General features: G+C 30.1%; 2 protein-coding genes across 2 annotated transcripts; one reads left to right on the plus strand and one right to left on the minus strand.

Annotated features, from left to right (window-relative positions):
• Positions 1-1,921: 1,921 nt before the first annotated feature.
• LOC112599964 lies at positions 1,922-4,239 on the plus strand. Its single transcript, XM_025347100.1, has 5 exons — positions 1,922-2,182; positions 2,248-2,682; positions 2,734-3,127; positions 3,293-3,687; positions 3,850-4,239. Exons 1-5 carry the CDS (start codon positions 1,922-1,924, stop codon positions 4,237-4,239), a joined length of 1,875 nt encoding a protein of 624 aa, XP_025202885.1.
• Positions 4,240-4,668: 429 nt separating this feature from the next.
• LOC112599963 lies at positions 4,669-20,637 on the minus strand (the record flags this gene model as incomplete). Its single annotated transcript, XM_025347099.1, has 7 exons — positions 4,669-4,688; positions 4,812-4,935; positions 5,055-5,134; positions 5,211-5,352; positions 15,844-16,044; positions 20,037-20,284; positions 20,520-20,637. Coding segments are annotated over 7 exons (918 nt in total), but the record flags the coding sequence as incomplete, so codon positions are not given.
• Positions 20,638-21,191: the final 554 nt, after the last annotated feature.

The raw sequence follows: 21,191 nt of genomic DNA on the forward strand, positions 1-21,191 counted from the left end.
CCACTTCAACCCACCCAATAATCGAAAAACCGGCTCGCCGCACGACCTGGACCTTTAATCGCAAGTCGCAACTGCACGTGTATGGTATTATTATTATCATCGTCGTCGTCGTCGTCGTCGAAACCGCATCAGCTGTCACCATCCAACATTATAATTTATAATACGTAATATTATTATTATTATGTGATATTATGTATATGACGTACTGATACGCTTCGCACCGCCGCCCCGACGACCGTATGAAATCATCTCGGACGATCATTCCGTTTTTATCTAAATATTTATCTCATTAATATTATTGTTGAGTATTCTTTGTTTAATAACCCAATTAAAAATACTGTCGCTTAATCAGTGCCGTCGTTAACGGATAGGCAACTTAGGCAATTGCCTAGGGCCTCGCGAAAGTAAAAATATTTAGGGGCCTCACTAAGTTTCCAAAAAAATTTAAAAATTTAAAAGTTATAAAATTAAATGTTCCTATAGTATTATATGATATGGAACGAAATATTATTTTAAATTAATCGGTAACACACTTATACTAAATACACATAGTCAATAATCATAAAATCTATATAGTCTGCGTTTAAAATAGATTTGATTAAATGGATAATAATGAAATGACGCTTATCTGTTTCTGACGAACCTCTGCTTTTATTTTTATCATTTATTTTGAACAAAGTTTTGACATAAAATACTAAATAGGCATTTGTCTTTTGTCATCGAACAAATTAACGACTCCTGACTAATATCTACAGCTTTGCGGACTTATTTTTGTTTATGTTCAGACTTATTAAGGGTAAATATTAAATTATTTAAATTATTAATAAAAATTATATATTATGTTGATAACATTAGCAGCAATAATATTATCAAGTATTTTTAATATTTTTATTTTATTTTATTTCATTTATTTACTGGTGGTTTTTATATATATTTTATAATAATAATATAACAATAATTTTAAAAAATATTGGAATATTTATGCCTTTATTTTTAATATTAAATGATATTTAAACATTTTTTTTGAGTTAAATGAGTAATGTTGTCCCGCGCAAAACACTTAAAACTATGTTACGTGTGTATAAGACAGAGACAACACATGCGGGTATCACTTCCTCTTAAGACTGTTCAGTGCGGATGCCAATCCGACCTTAAAACTATTTCATTCGTTCGTTCGCTTTTATAAAGTAAACGCTGCTTTACACACGGATAAACCAAGTTTATCAACACCACCCCGCAACTCGCAGGTGTTTTATATTTAATTATCTACTTATAGATAAAAATATTCCAGTAATATGGGAGATATCATGTTTATTGTATCTCATATCTTAATTGATTCTTTAACGAATACGTAGTTAATAAATATTGTGAATTTAGTATTTATAAAAAAATAGTATATTTTATTCGTGGTACGTCGAGTATCGACTATACAATCACATATAGTGATTGTTTATTAAGCATATTATAGTGCATATTTTAATATTTTTTAAGGCATAGGTATTATAGCCATATTATTAGCCTTTTTAATGACATAAAAACAAAACAATGGCATTGTTAATGCTTAATATTTATGAAATAAAATCTATAATATTTCCCAAGTAAACGATTTTTGACTATTCTTTTTTTTCAATATAGTTTTACTGCAAGATGGCGAGTAGAGATCGTGATCAGTATAGATCGTTCCCTTCAGGTCACCAAAAAAGATTAAAAAAACAAAAAAGAGAAGAATTTATAAAAAACAAAGAGGCTCGTTAGATAAATTAGGGTTTTTTAACTGTGAAAGGTTAGTGAAATAAAAAATCCTGCAGAAATTGAAGTAAAAATAAATACTAAAAATGATGTAGTGCAGACATCTGACGAAATTTTTAATCACAACGACAACGTTCAAAATCAAACTGATAGTGTTATAAGAAGCGTAGATATGTTCACAGAAGTAAAAGTGAAAATGTTGACGAATGAAAATGACCAAGTGAGAGATATAGAAATGAATAATAGTGAATTGAATGGTAAATTAGATGATCCTGGTTATTGGCCTTCTATTATTTCTAATGATATTATAGCAACTATTGTAACTTTAGGACCAATTCAAATTAATAATTACGATTTTCCCCAAAATGATGAAAAACCAGCAAGAAGGTTCACTGAAAAATACTATTATCGACTAATGCCAAATGGAGAAAATGTAAATCGTCCGTGGCTTATTTACTCTAAAAGACACAATATTGTGTGTATTGTTTTTGCTGTAAGCTTTTTAACCATTATGTTAAAAATTGTAATTTTATTTCTAATGGCATTCAAGATTGGAAAAATTTGTCAACAAGTCTAAAGCATCATGAAAATTCTATGATTCATTATGAAGCCCTTAAAAAATGGAATGACCTAAAATATCGTTTAAAAACTAATCAAGTTATAGATAAAGCGTATTTAGCTTTAATTGAAAAAGAAAAGTTACATTGGAGAAGTGTTCTTAAAAGAATTTTAGCAGCTATACATTTTTTGGCGCAACATAATGATTCTTTTCGAGGATCATCTGATAAATTGTATACAGAAAAAAATGGGAAATTTTTAGGATTAATTGAAATGATGGAGAAATTCGATCCAATCATTTCTGAACATGTTCGTAGAATAAAATGTAAAGAGACTTTTGACCACTATCTTGGACCTGAAATACAAAATGAATTGGTTAATTTAATGGCTAATGAAATAAAAAAAAAAATTATTAGTTTGGTGCAGAATGCAAAATATTATTCCGTGTTGATAGATTGTACGCCAGATATAAGTCACAAAGAACAAGTATCCATTATGTTGAGAATTGTAAATTTACATACAGAAAATCAGTCTATTGAACCATGCGTAGAAGAATATTTTTTAGAGTTTATACACTGTACATCAACCACTGGGCTAAATTTGTCAAATATTCTTATTTCAAAACTAGCTGAGTACAAAATTGAGTTAAGAGATTGCCGAGGTCAAGGATATGACAATGGGGCAAATATGAAAGGTGAATATCAAGGCGTTCAATCACGTATAAAACAAAAGAATCCAAGAGCATTTTTTACACCTTGTGCAACTCATAATTTGAATTTATTACTTGGTGATATAGCTAAGAGTTCTGTAAAAGCTATCAGTTTTTTTGGAGTGATTCAAAAAATTTATTGTGTATTTTCATCATCAACTAGCCGATGGGACATTTTAAAAAAATACTGTAAATATTTGACATTAAAATCATTATCTGAAACAAGATGGGAATGCCGAGTAAACAGCGTCAAAGCTATTCGTTTTCAAATTTCAGAAGTAATTGAAGCATTAGAAGAAGTTTCGGAAACAACAAATGACCCAAAAACTAAATATGAAGCACATACCCTTGTTGTAAACGAACTCGAAAGTTATGAATTTATATTGAGTTTAGTGATTTGGTACGAAATACTTGTGGAAGTAAACATAGTTAGTAAGCATTTACAAAGTGAGAATATAGATTTGGAAATAGGCACGAAATTATTAGATGGATTAATGACTTTTTTAGAAAATTATAGAGAAAATGGTTTTGAAAAAGCGAAAAAAACTGCTAGGGAAATTGCATTGTCGATAAATATTGAGTGTACTTTCAAAATAAAAAGAGTAAGAAAAACCAAGACCTTTTTTGAATATGAAGAAACAAAGGACAAAAATACTAATGACGCTGAATTAGTATTTAAATATGATTATTTTTATGTACTTATTGATCACGCAATTTCTTCAATGAGAGAACGATTTACTCAATTTACTTGGTACAAAAATAATTTTGGCTTTTTATATAATATTAGAAAATTAAAATATATGGACGACGAATTACTAATGAAACATTGTAAGGATCTTCAAATTCTATTAACTGATGGTTCATCAAGAGATTTAGATTCAGTTGATATGTATTCAGAATTAATTATATTTCGAAATATTATTGATGATAATACAACAATTCTTCAAGCGTTAACGTTGATAAAGAAATCACCTGGTAGTTTTCAAAACATTTCCATTGCTCTTCGAATTCTTTTGACTATCCCCGTTACTTCCGCTGGGGTAGAAAGATCCTTTTCTAAATTAAAGCTTATTAAAACATACTTAAGAAGTACGATGTCTCAAAACAGATTAAATTCATTGGCAACTATCTCAATAGAACACAAATTAGCAGTATCTGAAGAATATAATTCATTGATTGATGAATTTGCTAGTAAAAAAAGTAGAATAAAACGTTTTAATTAATACACAAATATTGAAATAATAAAATTATAATTTCAAAAGTTGTGTAAAATGTATAAGTATATTAGTTTTATACTCTTGTTTTCTATATAATATTATGTTTGAATGTTTTGAGTTTTGATAAAATTAAGATTTTTTTTATGATTTTTGTATTACAAGTAAAATAAATTTATCACATATTTTTGAGTTGATCTTTTTTTAGTAAGTAATATTTATAACATTATGTATAATCAAAAATATTAATGTAAATCGTGAAAAATTATACACTTAACACCAAAAAATAACTTATTGTTGCCTAGGGCCTCGCAAAATATAGCGACGGCACTGCGCTTAATGACAAAACCCATAGCCGTTTACAAAATACAGCTACGACAATCCGCGGCTGCGCACAACGACATGTACGCGTTTGCGTTCGTACGGCCGCCCGTTCGCTTTTTTTTTTCCTCACTACCCTGCGTAAAGAAGTTTAACTACAAAATGAAATTATATAAAATTGTTTTGAATAATACAAATTTTTTTATTTGATTTATAGTAATAATTGGATGATTAAGATAATATAATATTACTGTAAATACCAATTTCGACATTTCTCTTATTGTCATTATATAATTGTTTTGGTTGTGTGTTCATATTTAACATCGAAGAGAGAATTAAATATAATATGTTTTCATTGATAATTTTATTTTTCATCTTTAAATCCTGAAAATATTTATAAATATATTATCATTACACTTATGACATTGTAGTAATACTAATCTTTGTAAATCAGCATTTATACATTTTAAGTTTAATTTAAATTAGATTTCTACAAATCTTACTTCATAAAGCATTTTTATAAAATTTGTATTACTCCTATCATATAAAATGCGCAATTTCGGAATAGTTGTTAACCGCAGGTCTAAAGAATAAAAAGGTCAATCATAAAAAAATAGATTTGGGTAAGTGATTATAATATCATTCATAATCTGAATTACCAAACAAATCGTTATTATTTTTTACATAATCTTCAAATATACTAAATTTGTCCATAATAAACTCGTCTGTATCATGTTCTTGAATGTACTTGTTAACTTCTGTTAATGTCGATTCAATCGCAAAATAGTTTAGTAGTCTATCCTAAAAAAAAAAAAATATTTATTATTGTTTTTAGATGTTGCGTCAGTGAGCCTCTCTAACACCTATCGAGGTTGTCACTGATCACACGGTCCTCCGGAACCTTGGAAGTGATGGGGGGGAGCTTACGATGTAATTAAATGAGTGAACAAATAATAATAATTAAACGGAATATATATGTATTACAAAAAATAATATAAGGAGAGCACCATTAACAACGTATATATATATATATATATATATATATGTATATGGGGGGAATGGGGAGCACCACCCTGAAGAGAGCTGGACCTCGATGATGAACTTCAACGAAAGGAAGCTGATCTGCATTTCCTTCTTGAGCTGTGGAAAACCTCCGGAGCTGGAATCGACCACGTGGATTCAGAGCACGCCGAACTGCTATCACGCGGATACGAAGCACGCACCGATGTATACAAGATTAAAGAATGGCTGAGCACGAGCGAACGGTGAGATTGGAGCGTGTAATCACCTTTATATTTCATAAGAAAAACAATATCCAAAAGCAGCTATATGCAAATTATGCGATTTGCGAAAAACACGAGAGCACGTGAGAATAACGGACGACGGAGCAGAACGAACGAGAACAAAGAGCCGTTGGCGGCGGCGTCCGCATCATTACCCGGACCAGGGCGGCGGGCGCAACAGTGTCACCAACATTAAGAGTGACCGAGCGCGGTCGTGGATCATATGTCCAAGACCCGGGGCAACGTGAAGTGGGTACAATGGACAAACGGATCGAACATTAGAAGTAAAATTAATTCTATCATAAAACTACTAAATTATTAACATCTTTTAAATTATGAGCGAACTAAGCACTAAGTTCTTTTGTCATATAAATAATTGTGTTTGTGTTTATTATTATCACACCCAAATCATTTCTTTTTATGTTACTCCGTGTAAAAAAATCCTAGTTATAATTAATTCCTGTAGTTGCATTACATTTAGTGTATTTAAACTTTTAAAAAACGTGATACTATGTGGAATTTATGTAAAATGCCATTTTGTAATAACAAATACGTATGACGACAAATAAGATCAATTGTTAAGTTAAACACTTAATCAATGTGTGGTTCACCTACTTGGCAGAATGTAAATAAGTTAACATTGTATAAACAATATGTTGATTAAGTGTATAACTTTACAATAGATTTTATTTGTCGTCACAGGTATTGGTAATATTACTAAATGGCATATTTTCAGTTTTTATATTGCATCACGTCACTACAGGAATTTTTAAATAAGTTTTTCAAGTTATGTGTCTTGATGTGATACCAACTATTTTCTATATAAAACAGTCATAATTTTATTTTATTTGTTTATATTTATTATTTATTATCGCTGACCTCATATTGTTATATCATACATTTTAGGAAATTCAAGATTAATTGTTGGAATGGATTCATTATTTTCATTTTCATTAACTATAATTTTTTATTATCAATGACAAATTAATGCATACAAAGAAAATAATAATGGTTATCTATGTTTAATATGCACGGATTGTCCTAGGATAAATCTAAATATTTTTTTTTCTATTTGGTCATTATTTTGTATAACAGCTGTATGGTTAATCTTTTTATTTATTACATGAATTTGTTACTTAAAGTTTTTTTTGGAAATAATAACATTTTCTTTTCTATATTTCAATATTCATCTAAATAAACGTATGTTATTGGCAGTCATTCTTGACTCAGATAAAGACTTTTTTAACTTGCTCATAAGTTTATTAATGAATTTTCCTGTACTATCGTAAAATGGAAATATTTTTATATTTATAATTATTAAATTACGAACTCACTACGGCGCCTAAGTTAAGTTTGCGCCCCGGGCGGGTTTTCGGGGTACCTGGCTCCCGGGAGGCACCCTGGTCTTTCGCCAGGAGGAAGTAACTTCACGATTATATAAAGGGGTAAAGTGTCTTCGAAGTGAAATCCTTAAAGTGATTTATATTTTACAACTATAGATTATTCAAAATTTTAATAATAGTGTAGACTGTATGGACCATGAATGTATAAATTTATAATAAACCAGTATTTTATGAATTGTAACCTCGTGGGATCGTATAGTCGTATCAATTGAAGCAGGTATTTATTGTTATAGTTTATTAAACCATCAGTAAATAAATTATAATTTTCACACAAATATACAGGTGATTTAAAATTAGTCAAAAATTATTTAATTATGTACGTACTTATAGTATATTTGAATAGTTGTATAATTAACAATGAGCTGATGAATTTAGAAAAAAAAATAGTTATACACAACAAATAAAACAATGCTGTCACTATAATAGGTAATACGTAAGTACTTTGGTCTATACTACTGAAGTAATGAAATTTAATCTACCTATTGGTAATTTTCTATTATGCTATCAACACTTTTTATTTTTATTATAGTTAATAATGTTATATTCTGTAGAACTACACATCGTGTTTGATTCGCACTATTCAGAGCCGCAATCAGGATTGATATCAGTTAATATCGCAAAAAATAATGTTATTATAATTAAATTATTATTAATAATAATAAATGTTCGAGTTGTGGGGGGACTCTAGGGACGGAGCTCCTCTTTATTTTTTTGTATTTTAAGCGAACTCCTTCTAATTATTTTCTTTAGAAAGGGGGATGAAACATTTTTTGTTAAAAATAATATCGTAATTTTTATTCCATGTTTTCATGAAATTATACCTAATTATAAGATATTAAAATTCAATTTAGTTTTTTTCTTGTATGATAATTAATAACGCGGTCAAATATAATCCGTCAAAGATCTCATCTATTTATCATTATTGCAATTTTTTATTAATTAACTTTGGTAATCGATTAACTCAAAACACGGATGTCTATGTTACAGTTTAATATAAACATCTGTGACTCAAAATAATTATATGATATAATCAAAGAAAAATAATAATCATATCCATCATAAAATCACGATGGATAATATCAGGATATAGGCACTGTCTTATATTAACCTAATCGGGCGACATTGGCCTTGAACACGGTTTCCAGGAGGGCACGGCATACGTTATCACTTAAAAAAAATAATATTAATATTATCACTGAACAATATATTGTTGAAAATTAGTTAAAGTTGTTGAAAGAACACTGAATAGTAATAAAAATATGCAACTATTGCAATTTCAAATTTGCTCGTTTCTAGTAATGTTTGTTTACATGAAATTCGCGAAAATTACGCAGCAATGGATTGTTTCCGTTTAATATCGTAACAAATAAGGATACACATGACTATATAACATCAAGTCAGATTACGGATAAGATTTTAACATCAATAACAATAAATAAATGGTAAATGATAATGCATGTTATGGGCTACGAGAAACATTGTTAAATATAAGTATATATAATATAATATATAATATTGCTAATATTAGTATCAGCATGACCATGACACGTGTTGGGGAGTAAACATATTCTTACACAAGATAGTAGATACATATTATTATGAATCTCGTTGCATTAGGATCATAATGCATTTTCGGATGTAATTATGTACTTCTCAACAACATCATAACAAACATCGCAATAGTGCATTACGCGTGCCGAGGTCGAGTGAAATGCATTATTAAGGTTACTCGTATGCAACAACACATTGCATTGGCACGTGTTGGCAATTAGGAGCAGATTGCATCCTAGATATTGTTTTTCCAAAAACAAGTATCAAAACAACTCCAAGGATATATCTGGAAATCAAGGCTATGGACTACAATAACAAGAAGCTTTTTCATATATAAGGGAGCCCAGAGACCAGCAACAGAAGATGTACCAGAGCCACAGAGACCTGAGCACCTTCAAAACACTCAGCCACTTTTTGTATCAGTTACATGAACTTTATTTATACGTAATAAACACATTATTGTTCTTAAGAGTTGTAAATTTCATTTAAATAACACCCTGAGTCTGGATCTGAATTGGCACGCAACATGCATAAGTAAAAATAATAACAATATGTAATAATAATAGTAATAATAATACTATCACTATAAACTGAGTGTGAATCTGTAGATTCTTACAATGATATGTTTAGATTACAATCGTGATAAGAGACTAACTTCCAAAATATGAATGGGCAGAAAATGCCGACAAAGTGGACCACATGCACGGGAGTTAACATCCTCAAAAGAAAACGTGTTACCGGGTCTAAAAATACGTGATGTAGACGTTGGCATCACTTGTGCAAGAGAAAACGTCCCATAATGAAAAGTGCCGAAAAACCACGTGTCATAACGCGACCAATATGTCGCACCATAACTCCGGACCGCACACATAATTGTATGTTCGACGATCACCTGAATCGCTCGCGAAAAGTAATTGCGATATACTTGCTACGCAATATCTGTTTCATACAAAAACGGAACGATAAATAAAAAAAACAATGACGAACGCAGTGACGTCGCCACGATTGTCGGACGATCGATGCGCAAAATAACTGGCACGTCGGACACGACGGCGGTACCAAAAAGACTGCGACGACAAGTTAACGGCCAACCAGTACGCGGATTACAAATCGGGCGCCAATTACACCATGACCACTCATAGGGGGACTTTGGTCAGTTTGACCGTGCGTATTATGTCTCATGTCTGTGTTCGAATACTATTATAATTTATAATCATTAATCATCTTTTTTACGTTGAGCTTTTATTTTAAATTACATTAAGTTTGAGTATCGGTTTGATAATGGATGCAAATAACAGTAAGCAAAGCGACTTGGATGAATTTTTCTTTAAAAAAGTTACACCTTTAAGTTTTATTAAATATTGTAAATGTCTAAATAAATATGTTATGTAACTTATTATAATTGGTTGTTATAGTACGGCCAGCGAAAAGTGAGCCGTGACCGTCACGTTACTAGTGGTATATTTAAGCGTAACCAGGGGTTCTCCGTTTGAAATTATTAGTGCGCTATTTAAAAAGTCAGCTAACATTTGTTAATGCGCATTCTTACATTATATTTTACGATTTTTCAAATCCCTTAAGTAAAATGTACTACAACCGTAGTAGCACAGACTAAATGTTAAGGATCCACAGCCAAATCAGTATGGCCAGTATTTGGCTATACATACATATAACCAGCTGCATTCCTTTATATAAAAAAGGCTGCATACTACTTGCGTCCCGCAAAAAGGTAAATTTTACAAGTAGTAAATTAAGTAACTTGAGTCCCGTTTTGCGAACGCAACTCAACCATATTATTCTTCTTACTTGCCATTTAAGTCATGACCAAGTTGTGTCCATAAATATTATGCGTCCAGCGTTACACATTATGAGGTATGTGTAAATTTTATCTACGGGTTTATAAACGTTTTTTAGTTTACTCTTAGATTTAGTTTTAATTGACAAATGACAATTTTATAATAAAATATTTTTTAAACTATGCATAATAATTATTTGAACATGTTTTTTTTAAATAATAATCTATAAATTGTTTGTATAGTTTTATTTTTTAATGTTATGTTAATGTATTTTTAATGTAATTTAATCAAATGTAGTGGAATCATATACAATAAATAAATAATAAATATATAATAATACTTTGTAATACTTGATGAGGCCATGCTTATGCTTTATTTATGTCAGGACTCAACTAGGCTGCCTAAAAAGGTATACGGGGACGCAAATAGGCTATGACCTTTTTTTCGGAGTTTGTCGATGCAGGTAAACAATTTTTTGCCCACCTTTTCCGTGTTCCGATTGCGTATTAAATCTACATATTACATATGTATCTACGATACATATTAAATCTAATATTTTTATCATACATGGTATGGAGGTATATTTAAACACGTATTGGTTTTTACTTGATGAGTTTACGAACATTTATCTTATGGCTGGTACTCTTATCGACTTACGATCACGTAGCGATTTAGTACGTCAAGTGCCTTAGAATCGAAAGATACTTTAAAGTTTACACTTAATAATGAATACCATTTTTAGTGAAAAAAAATAAGGAAATTCGAAAAATTGATAAGTTTAAATATCGCTTTTTAAATTATTTATTCTTAAATATTTGGATTTATTTTTATTAGTTTTTGTATAATTATTATTATTAAAATAATTATTAATAATGGCTATTCGTTTTACAAAATGTTATGTTTATATATCATATAACTGGACGCAATCGGAACATAAAAATGTAAGAAAAAATAATTTACCTATCCGACTTGTGGACGCAATCGACATACTAAAAAGATATAAAAGGTTGAAACAGGACGCAATCGAATGAAGCCCCTTTTTTTGCGGGACGCAAGTTACCTACTGATAAATGATTTGGACGCAATTAGTATGCACCGAAAAAAAATAATAGGTAATTCTGCATGGAGTTTCAAGACAATAGGAGTAATAATCGTAATACGCTGGAGTCTAGTATGACTACAACCGTTATCGATTTGCCTTTGCTATAAGTATTTAACGAGTTTTTGTTCGCCTTTTTTTTAAAAAAGTGTTATATTGTTTGATATAATTTTATAACAATATTTTTATAATAGAATTTCGACAGAATATTCATTATTAAACTAAAACAGTAATTTTTAGTGTTAACAATTACTTAAAAGTTTAGGCTACAAACAAAAATCATTCTGAATTTGCAACTTTTTTCCGTAAATCACGTGAAGTAATTGTCGAAGCATGTGCTGTTAGCGTTGCTAGTGTCAAGCGAATTTGTTCAGAAGGAAAAAAATAGAAGAAAATGACGGAATCTTTACTTCATTCAAGTCGCCAAGAAAAACTTATAAACGAGTAAAGTATGCTACTAGATGTTTTTAACAACGAAGTTGTTAGGAGAACCGTTCATAGTTTTTACGACAATTATCAATTTCCTACAAGTGCAAAAATATTGGCAGCAATGCGTGAAAAAAATCAACTATCCGGGTTCAAAATCGTCCATGAAAGTTCTTTTAAAAAATTTAGATTTTATATACAAAAAGTGTAATAATGGACGTAAAAAAGTTGATGGAATGAAATGGCATTATTGCTTCTGGATTAAATTCTTAAGAAAAATGAATAAGCATAAATGAAGAAAAGATCCACTATATACGATTTTGCAGATGATATTGCTTTAGTACCTGAATCAGAGAAAGACAAGCAAAAATCTCTAACCACCATGACAAAAAAATTACAGGAATATCACATGAAAATAAAACAAAAACAATGGTGGTGACTAAAACAAAAGAATTTCTCGTAGTGAAGTCGGAAGTAAATAATAACTTAATAGAACAAGTCCAACAATTTAAGTATCTAGGAAGTACAATTACAAGCGATGGTAAATGCTCAATAGGAATCAGACAACAAATAATAGTTATGGCAAAGAGAGCATTTACGCAAAAACTGCAGCTACTTACAAACAAAAAACTTAATATAAATATAAGAAAAAATTTTGTCAAATGCTATGTGTGGGGTATATTATTGTATGGCTGCGAAATATGGAACATCAATGGGCAAGACAAAAAGAAGTTAGAAGCCATGGAAATGTGGATATGGAGAAAACTGTTGAAAATCAGTTGGACAGAAAGGAAAAGTAACGTAGATGTATTAAACCAAGTAGGAGAAAAAAGAATTCTACTAAACACCATAAAAGAAAGAAGTGTTTTTTCATGTTCGGTCACCTACTCAGGCATAATTTGTTTATGACAAATATATTTGAAGGACGAATAAATGGTTACAATGGAAGAGGTAGACCGAGGAAGGCATATATAGAAGAAATGATAAAACAAGCTGACTGTAGTCGATATATATACATGAAAAGACTGGCTTCTAACAGAGAAGAATGGCGAACCAGATTTACAACGACAAGGCAAGGCCTTCAGTAGAAAAGAAGAAGATAGGGTTGTTCTTGCGGAGAAAAAGTGAACAGCGTTTTCGTTTTATAATATAAGATTATTATTTTTGTATTATTGCCGTTACGGCGTAAGCGTTATATTATACTATTACTATGTATTTTGTAGTATTTTTATACCAATACGGCGTGTCTAGTTATTTATATTGTTTTGATATACTTATGGCATAGTTATTATTCATAATTTGTAAAATTTGTAAAATTATTATAAGTAGGTGCATATCCCCGTGATACTGAACTCTATATTGTTCTGACTTATTTATTTATTTTCAATATTACGGTGATGCCATTGGCATGTTATACAACATATAAATTTGCGTTTTTCATTTTATTATTTTATATTTACTATTACCCAGCCTGTGAGTGCAAGCCATTGGGACTAACTTTTCAATAAGAGCCCTTTAGACGAACAAACGTTGTTCGCGCCTAAGCTCGCCATGTGTGGTGGTACGGGACTTCGCGCGACGACAATCAGTTCTTATCTTTCCCGTTTCTTCCATCCACCCATCAGTCCGTAATATATATATATTTTAATTATGTGTCTTTATTGTTTTTGTTCATATTTAATGTGTTGTATAAGTAATTATTATTCGGCCTTATGCCTCACTGTATTGTGCTATCATTTTGTGTATATTATTTTTGTAGTTTGTTGTGATTTAGCGGCCAACGCCCTTTTATTATCAATCTTATTATTGCAGGTACGAACTTTTTTTCCGTTTACATTTTGTTATACGTATATTCAACCACTTTTTTGTAGACATAATTTTTTTGTTATTGAAGCAATTGTGTATCAGTTATTTTTTGTTTTATTCGCTGTTGCTAATGATGTGACATAATCTTACATCTATAAATTATTTATTATTGCGACAGTATTTTTTGTTATAATTGCGTTGGCCGTGCCATTGCGACCGGAAAGACTAAATTGATATTTTTATTATTATTATTTATATTATTGTGTTTATTTTATTATTATAATAAATCACCACCATCACTACCGTCAACCAACGTGAGTTAATTTATTTATATATATACGTTCCTGTTGTGTACTTTCTGCACGAACTCCGCATCACCTGAGATCGGGATTTGTGTCATAATATTCCATCGCTGCGTAAGACCGCTAGCATCCGCCATGGTGTGTGAGAGGCTGCACAGGTCGTCGATTCCGGTCCAATTCTATCAATCACGTTCAGCTTCATCATCATAGTTTTAAGTACCTAGTTTATGGATTAGCCCGATTTGTGTAATCTCGGTGATCATTGCACCAAACCCATTCCGATCACCGGGAACTCCCCCCTGATAAATAAATTCTATTTCTTGCTACCCTTTGTGTTAGGTTGTTTGTTTCCTCTCCGTTGTCTCTTGTACGGCCTACCTGAGCCAGGTGAGGCCCATCAAAATAAGTTGCCTAGCCATTACCCCTTTAATTGACTCGTGGGCCAGTGTTAACCATAGGGCACGTTACTGGCGCGCATACAGACGTATTAGATCAAAACAATTGGCCTGAAAATTGTGATATTCAATACGGTAATACAGCCGTCAAGTGGTTAGTAAAAATATTTCAAGTTGATGAAAAATCAACAATACATAGCTTTTGAGAATTTAAAGAAACTAAAAATAAATTTTATATACAAGATCTGAACCCCCTGTTAACTACAATTAAGACAATTGTAATATCTTCAAGTGAATGTGAACGTAATTTTAGTTCTTTGAGCAAATTGGTGACTGCTAAAAGAAATGCACTAAATTCTATACATATTTCTTCTTTAATAGGTTTATAGGCTGTGTTGAACCTCCAGTTAAAAATTTTAAACCAGAATCGTATGTAATGTCTTGGATACGTAGTCAGCGTAGTCATACGTATTGAAGTCAGCCATATTTATGAAAATTTATGGAGTGTAATTAAAAAAATAAAAATGAATTACTTAATTATTTATTGATGTTTAATAATGTATACTATTAATTTTTATTCTAATAAATGAGAAGTAAAATAATATTTATTCATTGTTGGTAAATGTTAATGATATTAGTGTATTATACTTCAATTTGTAATGCTGATGCTAGTGTTCGTAGCCTCACACGGGTAAAATTGAGATTAATCATTATAAGGGATGCTAATTTTTTTTTTTTAAGTCAGATAATCCCCTTTATACTATTTTTCTAATTCGAGCACTGTATTAATAATAAGACAACTACAAAAAGGAATAGTTGATTAATTGGCTAAAAGTTAAATGTCAATCAAACGTCCATTATAACAAATTATTATTAGTTTAATCAATTAATTTAATAAACTTATACAGTTCACTTATTTTCCATTTAAAACTAAAAACTCTAACCAAAATAATGGTTATTGACATTGTTTCATATTTTTTCAAATTATTGGTATATAATAAAATATATTTTACATGTTTTTATTTGATAATTTATATTTATCTATTCACCAATATTAACATGTATATTGCAAAAGTGTATAATTTGCATATATATTCGTATATTGAGTAATTAATAATTAAAATATTATAATAACCAGTTACTGTCACAAGAATACCAGATATGATATATTGATATTTAAACATTTTTCAAATTGTTTTTACAAAGGTTAATATTATAATATTGTACTTACTTCTATGTTTAAGACTGGCTTTTCAATTGCTTTAAATATGTTGTTAAAAGTATTATTCAAATCAGAATTATGAAAGAAAATTAAGAAGGACTTGTACGTGGTAATATATTTCTTATATAAATCATCGTTTTCCATGGACATATCTAACTGATTAGGAAGTAACCAGTTTCTAAGTTCTTTACACATATCATTAGAGGTCTCCTATGGATGATATAATGAGATAAATTATATGATTTAAAGTAAAAATTTTACAAGTTAATTTTAGTAAGGTTTGTTAAATATTGTAAAGGTAGCTCTAATTAACATTTAACTTTAAATAAAATTAATTAATGACCTATTTTTTAAGGACTGTCAGGTTTTTAATTTATCAAGTTTTATAAAATAAAAAAATTCAATAAAATTATTTTCTACAATCCATACCAAATTAAAAATTTTAAATTGAACTTTATGTGATGTGCTTAATGTTTTTTGTATGTCATATCTATATTCTATTTTTTTTTTTAATTACTCTATATAATTATTCAAGACTTATTTCATCAAACTACAGTACTCCCTCGTTAACACAAACTCGACGGGACCGCAAAATGACCGGTTTGTTTAAAAAATAATTGTGTAAACCGATACCGTTTAACACGAATTTGTGTTAAACGATTTATACTTACACGGACGAATTCGAGTTATCAGAGTAGTTTAAAAAAAATACGCCTATTAAAGTACAATAATAATTATAATGTACAATAATTTAATAGTATAAATTATTATATTATTTTTCGTATAGTTAAATCCAGGGGTCGGCAACCTTTTTAACCACACGGGCCATTTTTTTTTCAATTGTTCATCAAGGGCCACATTAAAAAAAAAAAAAATTACATATTATGATATAATATTTATAATTGTACTAGCTGCCCGGCCACGCGTTGCTGTGGCTAAATGTTCTTACACTTGATATTAAGCAGACAGTCTTAAACTTTTAAACGTTAATATCTAATTTTTTAAATTATAAATACTTTTAATTTTTTAATTTAATTTAACACCAATCGGTGCACAATGCTTTTGGTTAACCTGTCTTTAGCTAACACAAATAGATTCGACAGTTTCTCAACACGTGAACACGCAACATATAGTTGCCCATGAGAAAAACATGGATTTTCCAAATCTAAACCACAAATGGACATTGTTTGACCTTGAGATTTATTTATAGACATGGCGAAAGCTAAACGAATTGGAAACTGTAGCCTTTTGAAGGGTATGGTAGAATCTGATGGTACATCGGAATACGTGGCAGCAGGACCACTTTTCCTTTAAACTTCCCAGACAAAATGGTTGTTTCAAGAATGTTTCCGGTAATCTTTTTGATGACCAAACGCGTACCGTTACATAATTGAGTTAGCTTCAAATTACGGAGGAGAATAATAGGGGAACCAATCTTTAATCGAAGATTATGTGGTGGCATTCCAGGGATATCTAATGAATTTAAAAATTCAATCGGAAAATTTACACTTTCATTTTCGTCAACAACAGTATCGATTGATTTAAATGACATCAGATCGCCTGGTAACAACTGTTTTTTCTGGAAGTTAATTTCGTCAACGTCAACGTTTTTGGGGGCCAAAATCGCCCGTTGACTAAGCCATTCATGATTCAAATAATTATTCTGTATATCCGGGAAAATACTCTGAATCATTTCATTTTTATCCTGAACAACAGTGCAAAAATTGTCTGGTAGTTTAATGTATTGCGTATTTGATTGCAGTTCTATTTTACCGATCCCAATATCTAATAGTTGTTCGGAAAATAATTGTGCTGATGGATCATTTTGCAATTGTAATCGCATATTTATGGTCATTCGAAGTGTTTCGACACTTCGCCATAAGAATGATTGTTTCAAACATGCAATTATCTCATCCGCGAAAGTAGAGCGAGGTATAACCGGTAAGGTCTGCCGGAAGTCACCAGACAAAAGTAAGATAGCACCACCGAAAAGTTTATTATTGCTGTTTAAATCTTGCATAGTTCTGTTTAGTGCTTCAAGTGAATATTTGTGTGCCATTGTGCACTCATCCCAATTTATTATAGAACTCTTCCGCAACATTGCAGCTATTCCACTATTCTTTTTGATGTTACACATTGCATCTGGTTTATTATGAACGTCGTTTATTATGCAGCTTGAATGTTGAATGTGCTGTTCGCCCACCATCCAGTAAAATAATAAATTAAAATAAATTTGAAGAAATTTCGGATTGTTATCAGGCATTGGCATCAGTGATCCGATTTTATGGTACACCTGGCCTTGAATTTTGAATGTAGTTTCAAAATTACGTCCATCGGATGCACGATCGCAAATTTTAGTTGCCCCAAATGACGTCATTTGGAAGCAAGAATTAAATTTGTGTATCTTACGCAAAAATAATTTGGAATCATCAAAATTGCCAGTAAGAAGGGATAATAAAGGCTCCGGCGGAGCGGGTAGAGGTGACAGCACAACTTTTCCTGATGCGCAGCACATGCCGGCAGCTTCATTCCGAAATTTCAATGCCTGACAATATTAACATACTTTATCCATTCCACCGATAGCAATCATTGAATGCGCTGAGTAGTTAATCTGGTGCATAATCAAAGGCAAGCCGAACGAATGATGCACGTGTTAATGAGCGGCTGATCCGTTGCCTTTGTCGATCTCTTTCTCGTACTGTAGCTATGTTTCGTTCTCGTGCCGCTCTCGTTCTCGTAATATTCTGTTGCAGACGTTCGTCACGCTGTTCTTGAGATTCTCGTGCACGACTTTCTGCAGTCCTAATTCTTTGAGCTGCATTTTTTGTTTCCATTTGTTCTGGTAATTGCTGAGCTCTTTCAACACGTTTGCGTCGTGACCCTTTGCTGCTCGCGTTGTTGAAGTTAGATTTTTTCGGTGGCATGTTATCATAGCACATAAATAAATAAATAAAATAAAATAAAATAAAATAAATTGAAATTATTGTGGCCATGGTAACGTAACTTTTATAATATTTTTTTTTTTCGATTTTTATCGATATTAATCGATTTCAAGCCCTGCTATTATCGATTTTTGTATTATTATTTATATTTTATTTTTATCTGCTAGAGGGTGCCACCGGTGTAACTCGGTTTTGGTCTCTAAATCTCTAACTCACAGGAGTTAGGTCCATACCCTATATCCTGTCTTTTAAGTTGGACCAAATTACACGCGTTGTAAAAATTTCATCAGAATCGGATAAGTGGTTTAGGAGTCCATTGAGGACAAACATTGTGACATGAGATTTATATATATTAAGATTGCTATTATGAAACGGTTAGATTAGATTTTATTTATAAAGGAAAAAGAATTATATAATATTGAAAATTTTATGAAAAATGTTATTGAACAAAAGTAAAACACAAAAATTAACCACCTTTGTGCGGGCCATCAAAAATTGCTTTGTGGGCCGCGGGTGGCCGACCCCTGGTTTAATCCAACACTAATATTAATAAAATTAGTTTATACTGTAGCAACAACAAAATTTACATTAAGAAATATAAACATAAAATTTAGTTATATTGTAGAAACATAAATTCAGAAATACATTTTCCAATCATTCATATATATTTTACATTTTTTTTTAAATTTAATTTTATTATTTTATCTATTTAAATTATTAATTACACGTAAATATTAAATACATACTAAATTTTATCATGCACACAAAAAATATATAAAAATTATTATTGCACATTGCATTTAAACTAGAAAAATTAACTAACAAAATCAATTTAAAATTGATCGATAAAAAAATTGATTTGAACGAGAGCGATTAGTACCAAACCAGATTGCACAAATATGATGTTTATAATACGTAGGTAATAAGAGAGAGATAATATAAGGCAACGATAAAACTACTTTCATAGCAATAGCTGTAATAAAGATTAAAGGATATACGAATAATAAAATAAAAAAAGAAAATGGAATTTTTCTATTCGTGCTAATCAAAAAAAATGAAATTAAACCATTTTGTTCGAGTTTCGTGTTAACCGAAAAATTCGTGTAAACCGAGAAAATAAAAAAATACCTGTCTTAAAGTATATGTATTTTTCGGGACAGAAAAATTGGTTCGTGTTATCCAATTATTTGTGTTAACCGAGTTCGTGTTAACGAGGAAGTACTGTATTTAATTGAAAGTACATAAAATGAATATACTGACCATTTCTAAAAATAATTTTCGAACAAATATTATTGCTAAGATGGGAAACGATCCGTCATTTGCTTCATTATATTCCTTTATTCCAGATAATATTTTATTTTTTGTTTCCAATTTTTGGCTGTCAGAAATGTTTTTCATATATTTCATTATATCGAAGCTCAACGATATTAATAGTATAGACCACATTTTTGCATTTCTGATTTGTTTACTAGTACACAATTCTGTATTTGATTCGAAATATTTCAAACCTGAAAACACAAGTCTCTTGTTTAATAATATTAAATTTAGATTAAAAAAAATAAATAAAAAAATTTATATGGTTATGATAATAAATCAAATTCTAACACAAATACATAAAATATCTGAAGTGAACAATTTACTAATCGATAGGAGAGATTCAATGAATTAAAAAAATAATATACTAATAAAAAGTTGTAGTTTAATAAAGTAACTCAAATCACGAATTCAAAACATAATATTTACCATTGTTGATAATCTCAAATGCCATTTTATACTTTTGATATAAATATAATATATTCGCTGCATTATAGGACGATTGAATATATACCATACACTCTTCATAAGATGATGGTTGTCTTGTCTAAAAGAATTTTTTTTAAATATAAGTACCTCGATATATTTTATTTGAATTTAATGCAAAGTACATTTTATCAATATCTATACAATAATATAATTTTATTAATGATAAATATGTAATATTTCATTAGAGATTTGTTAATGTAAATTAGTGTTATTTTTATTTATCATATAAATGTTTAGTGTTACTAAATCCAAATCATGATATAAAATATAAAATATCGCTGCGTAATTTCACAATCAAGCGTAAATACTAAAAATAGCTAAACATATTTTGATTGTACATTATTAGATTTTTCAACAATGAATACTTTGTTACGTTTTATTAATTAGATCACAACATGTTATATGGACGTTTCCACAATCGAGTAGTAGTGATTAAATTAAGACATAGTTCTGTTAAATACTATACCATAATTTATTAAATTATATTACAGTGAAACTTATAAAAGAATTACAATTTACGGAGGTTCTGCTGGATACCACAGTACAACACGAATTTTGACAGACAGCGAGACACGGAAGGCTCAGCAATACGTAACTGAACGAAGCATACCA

Source organism: Melanaphis sacchari, unplaced genomic scaffold, assembly GCF_002803265.2.
Source record: "Melanaphis sacchari strain LSU unplaced genomic scaffold, SCAv2.0 Contig576_pilon_pilon, whole genome shotgun sequence".
Classification (NCBI taxonomy): domain Eukaryota; kingdom Metazoa; phylum Arthropoda; class Insecta; order Hemiptera; family Aphididae; genus Melanaphis; species Melanaphis sacchari.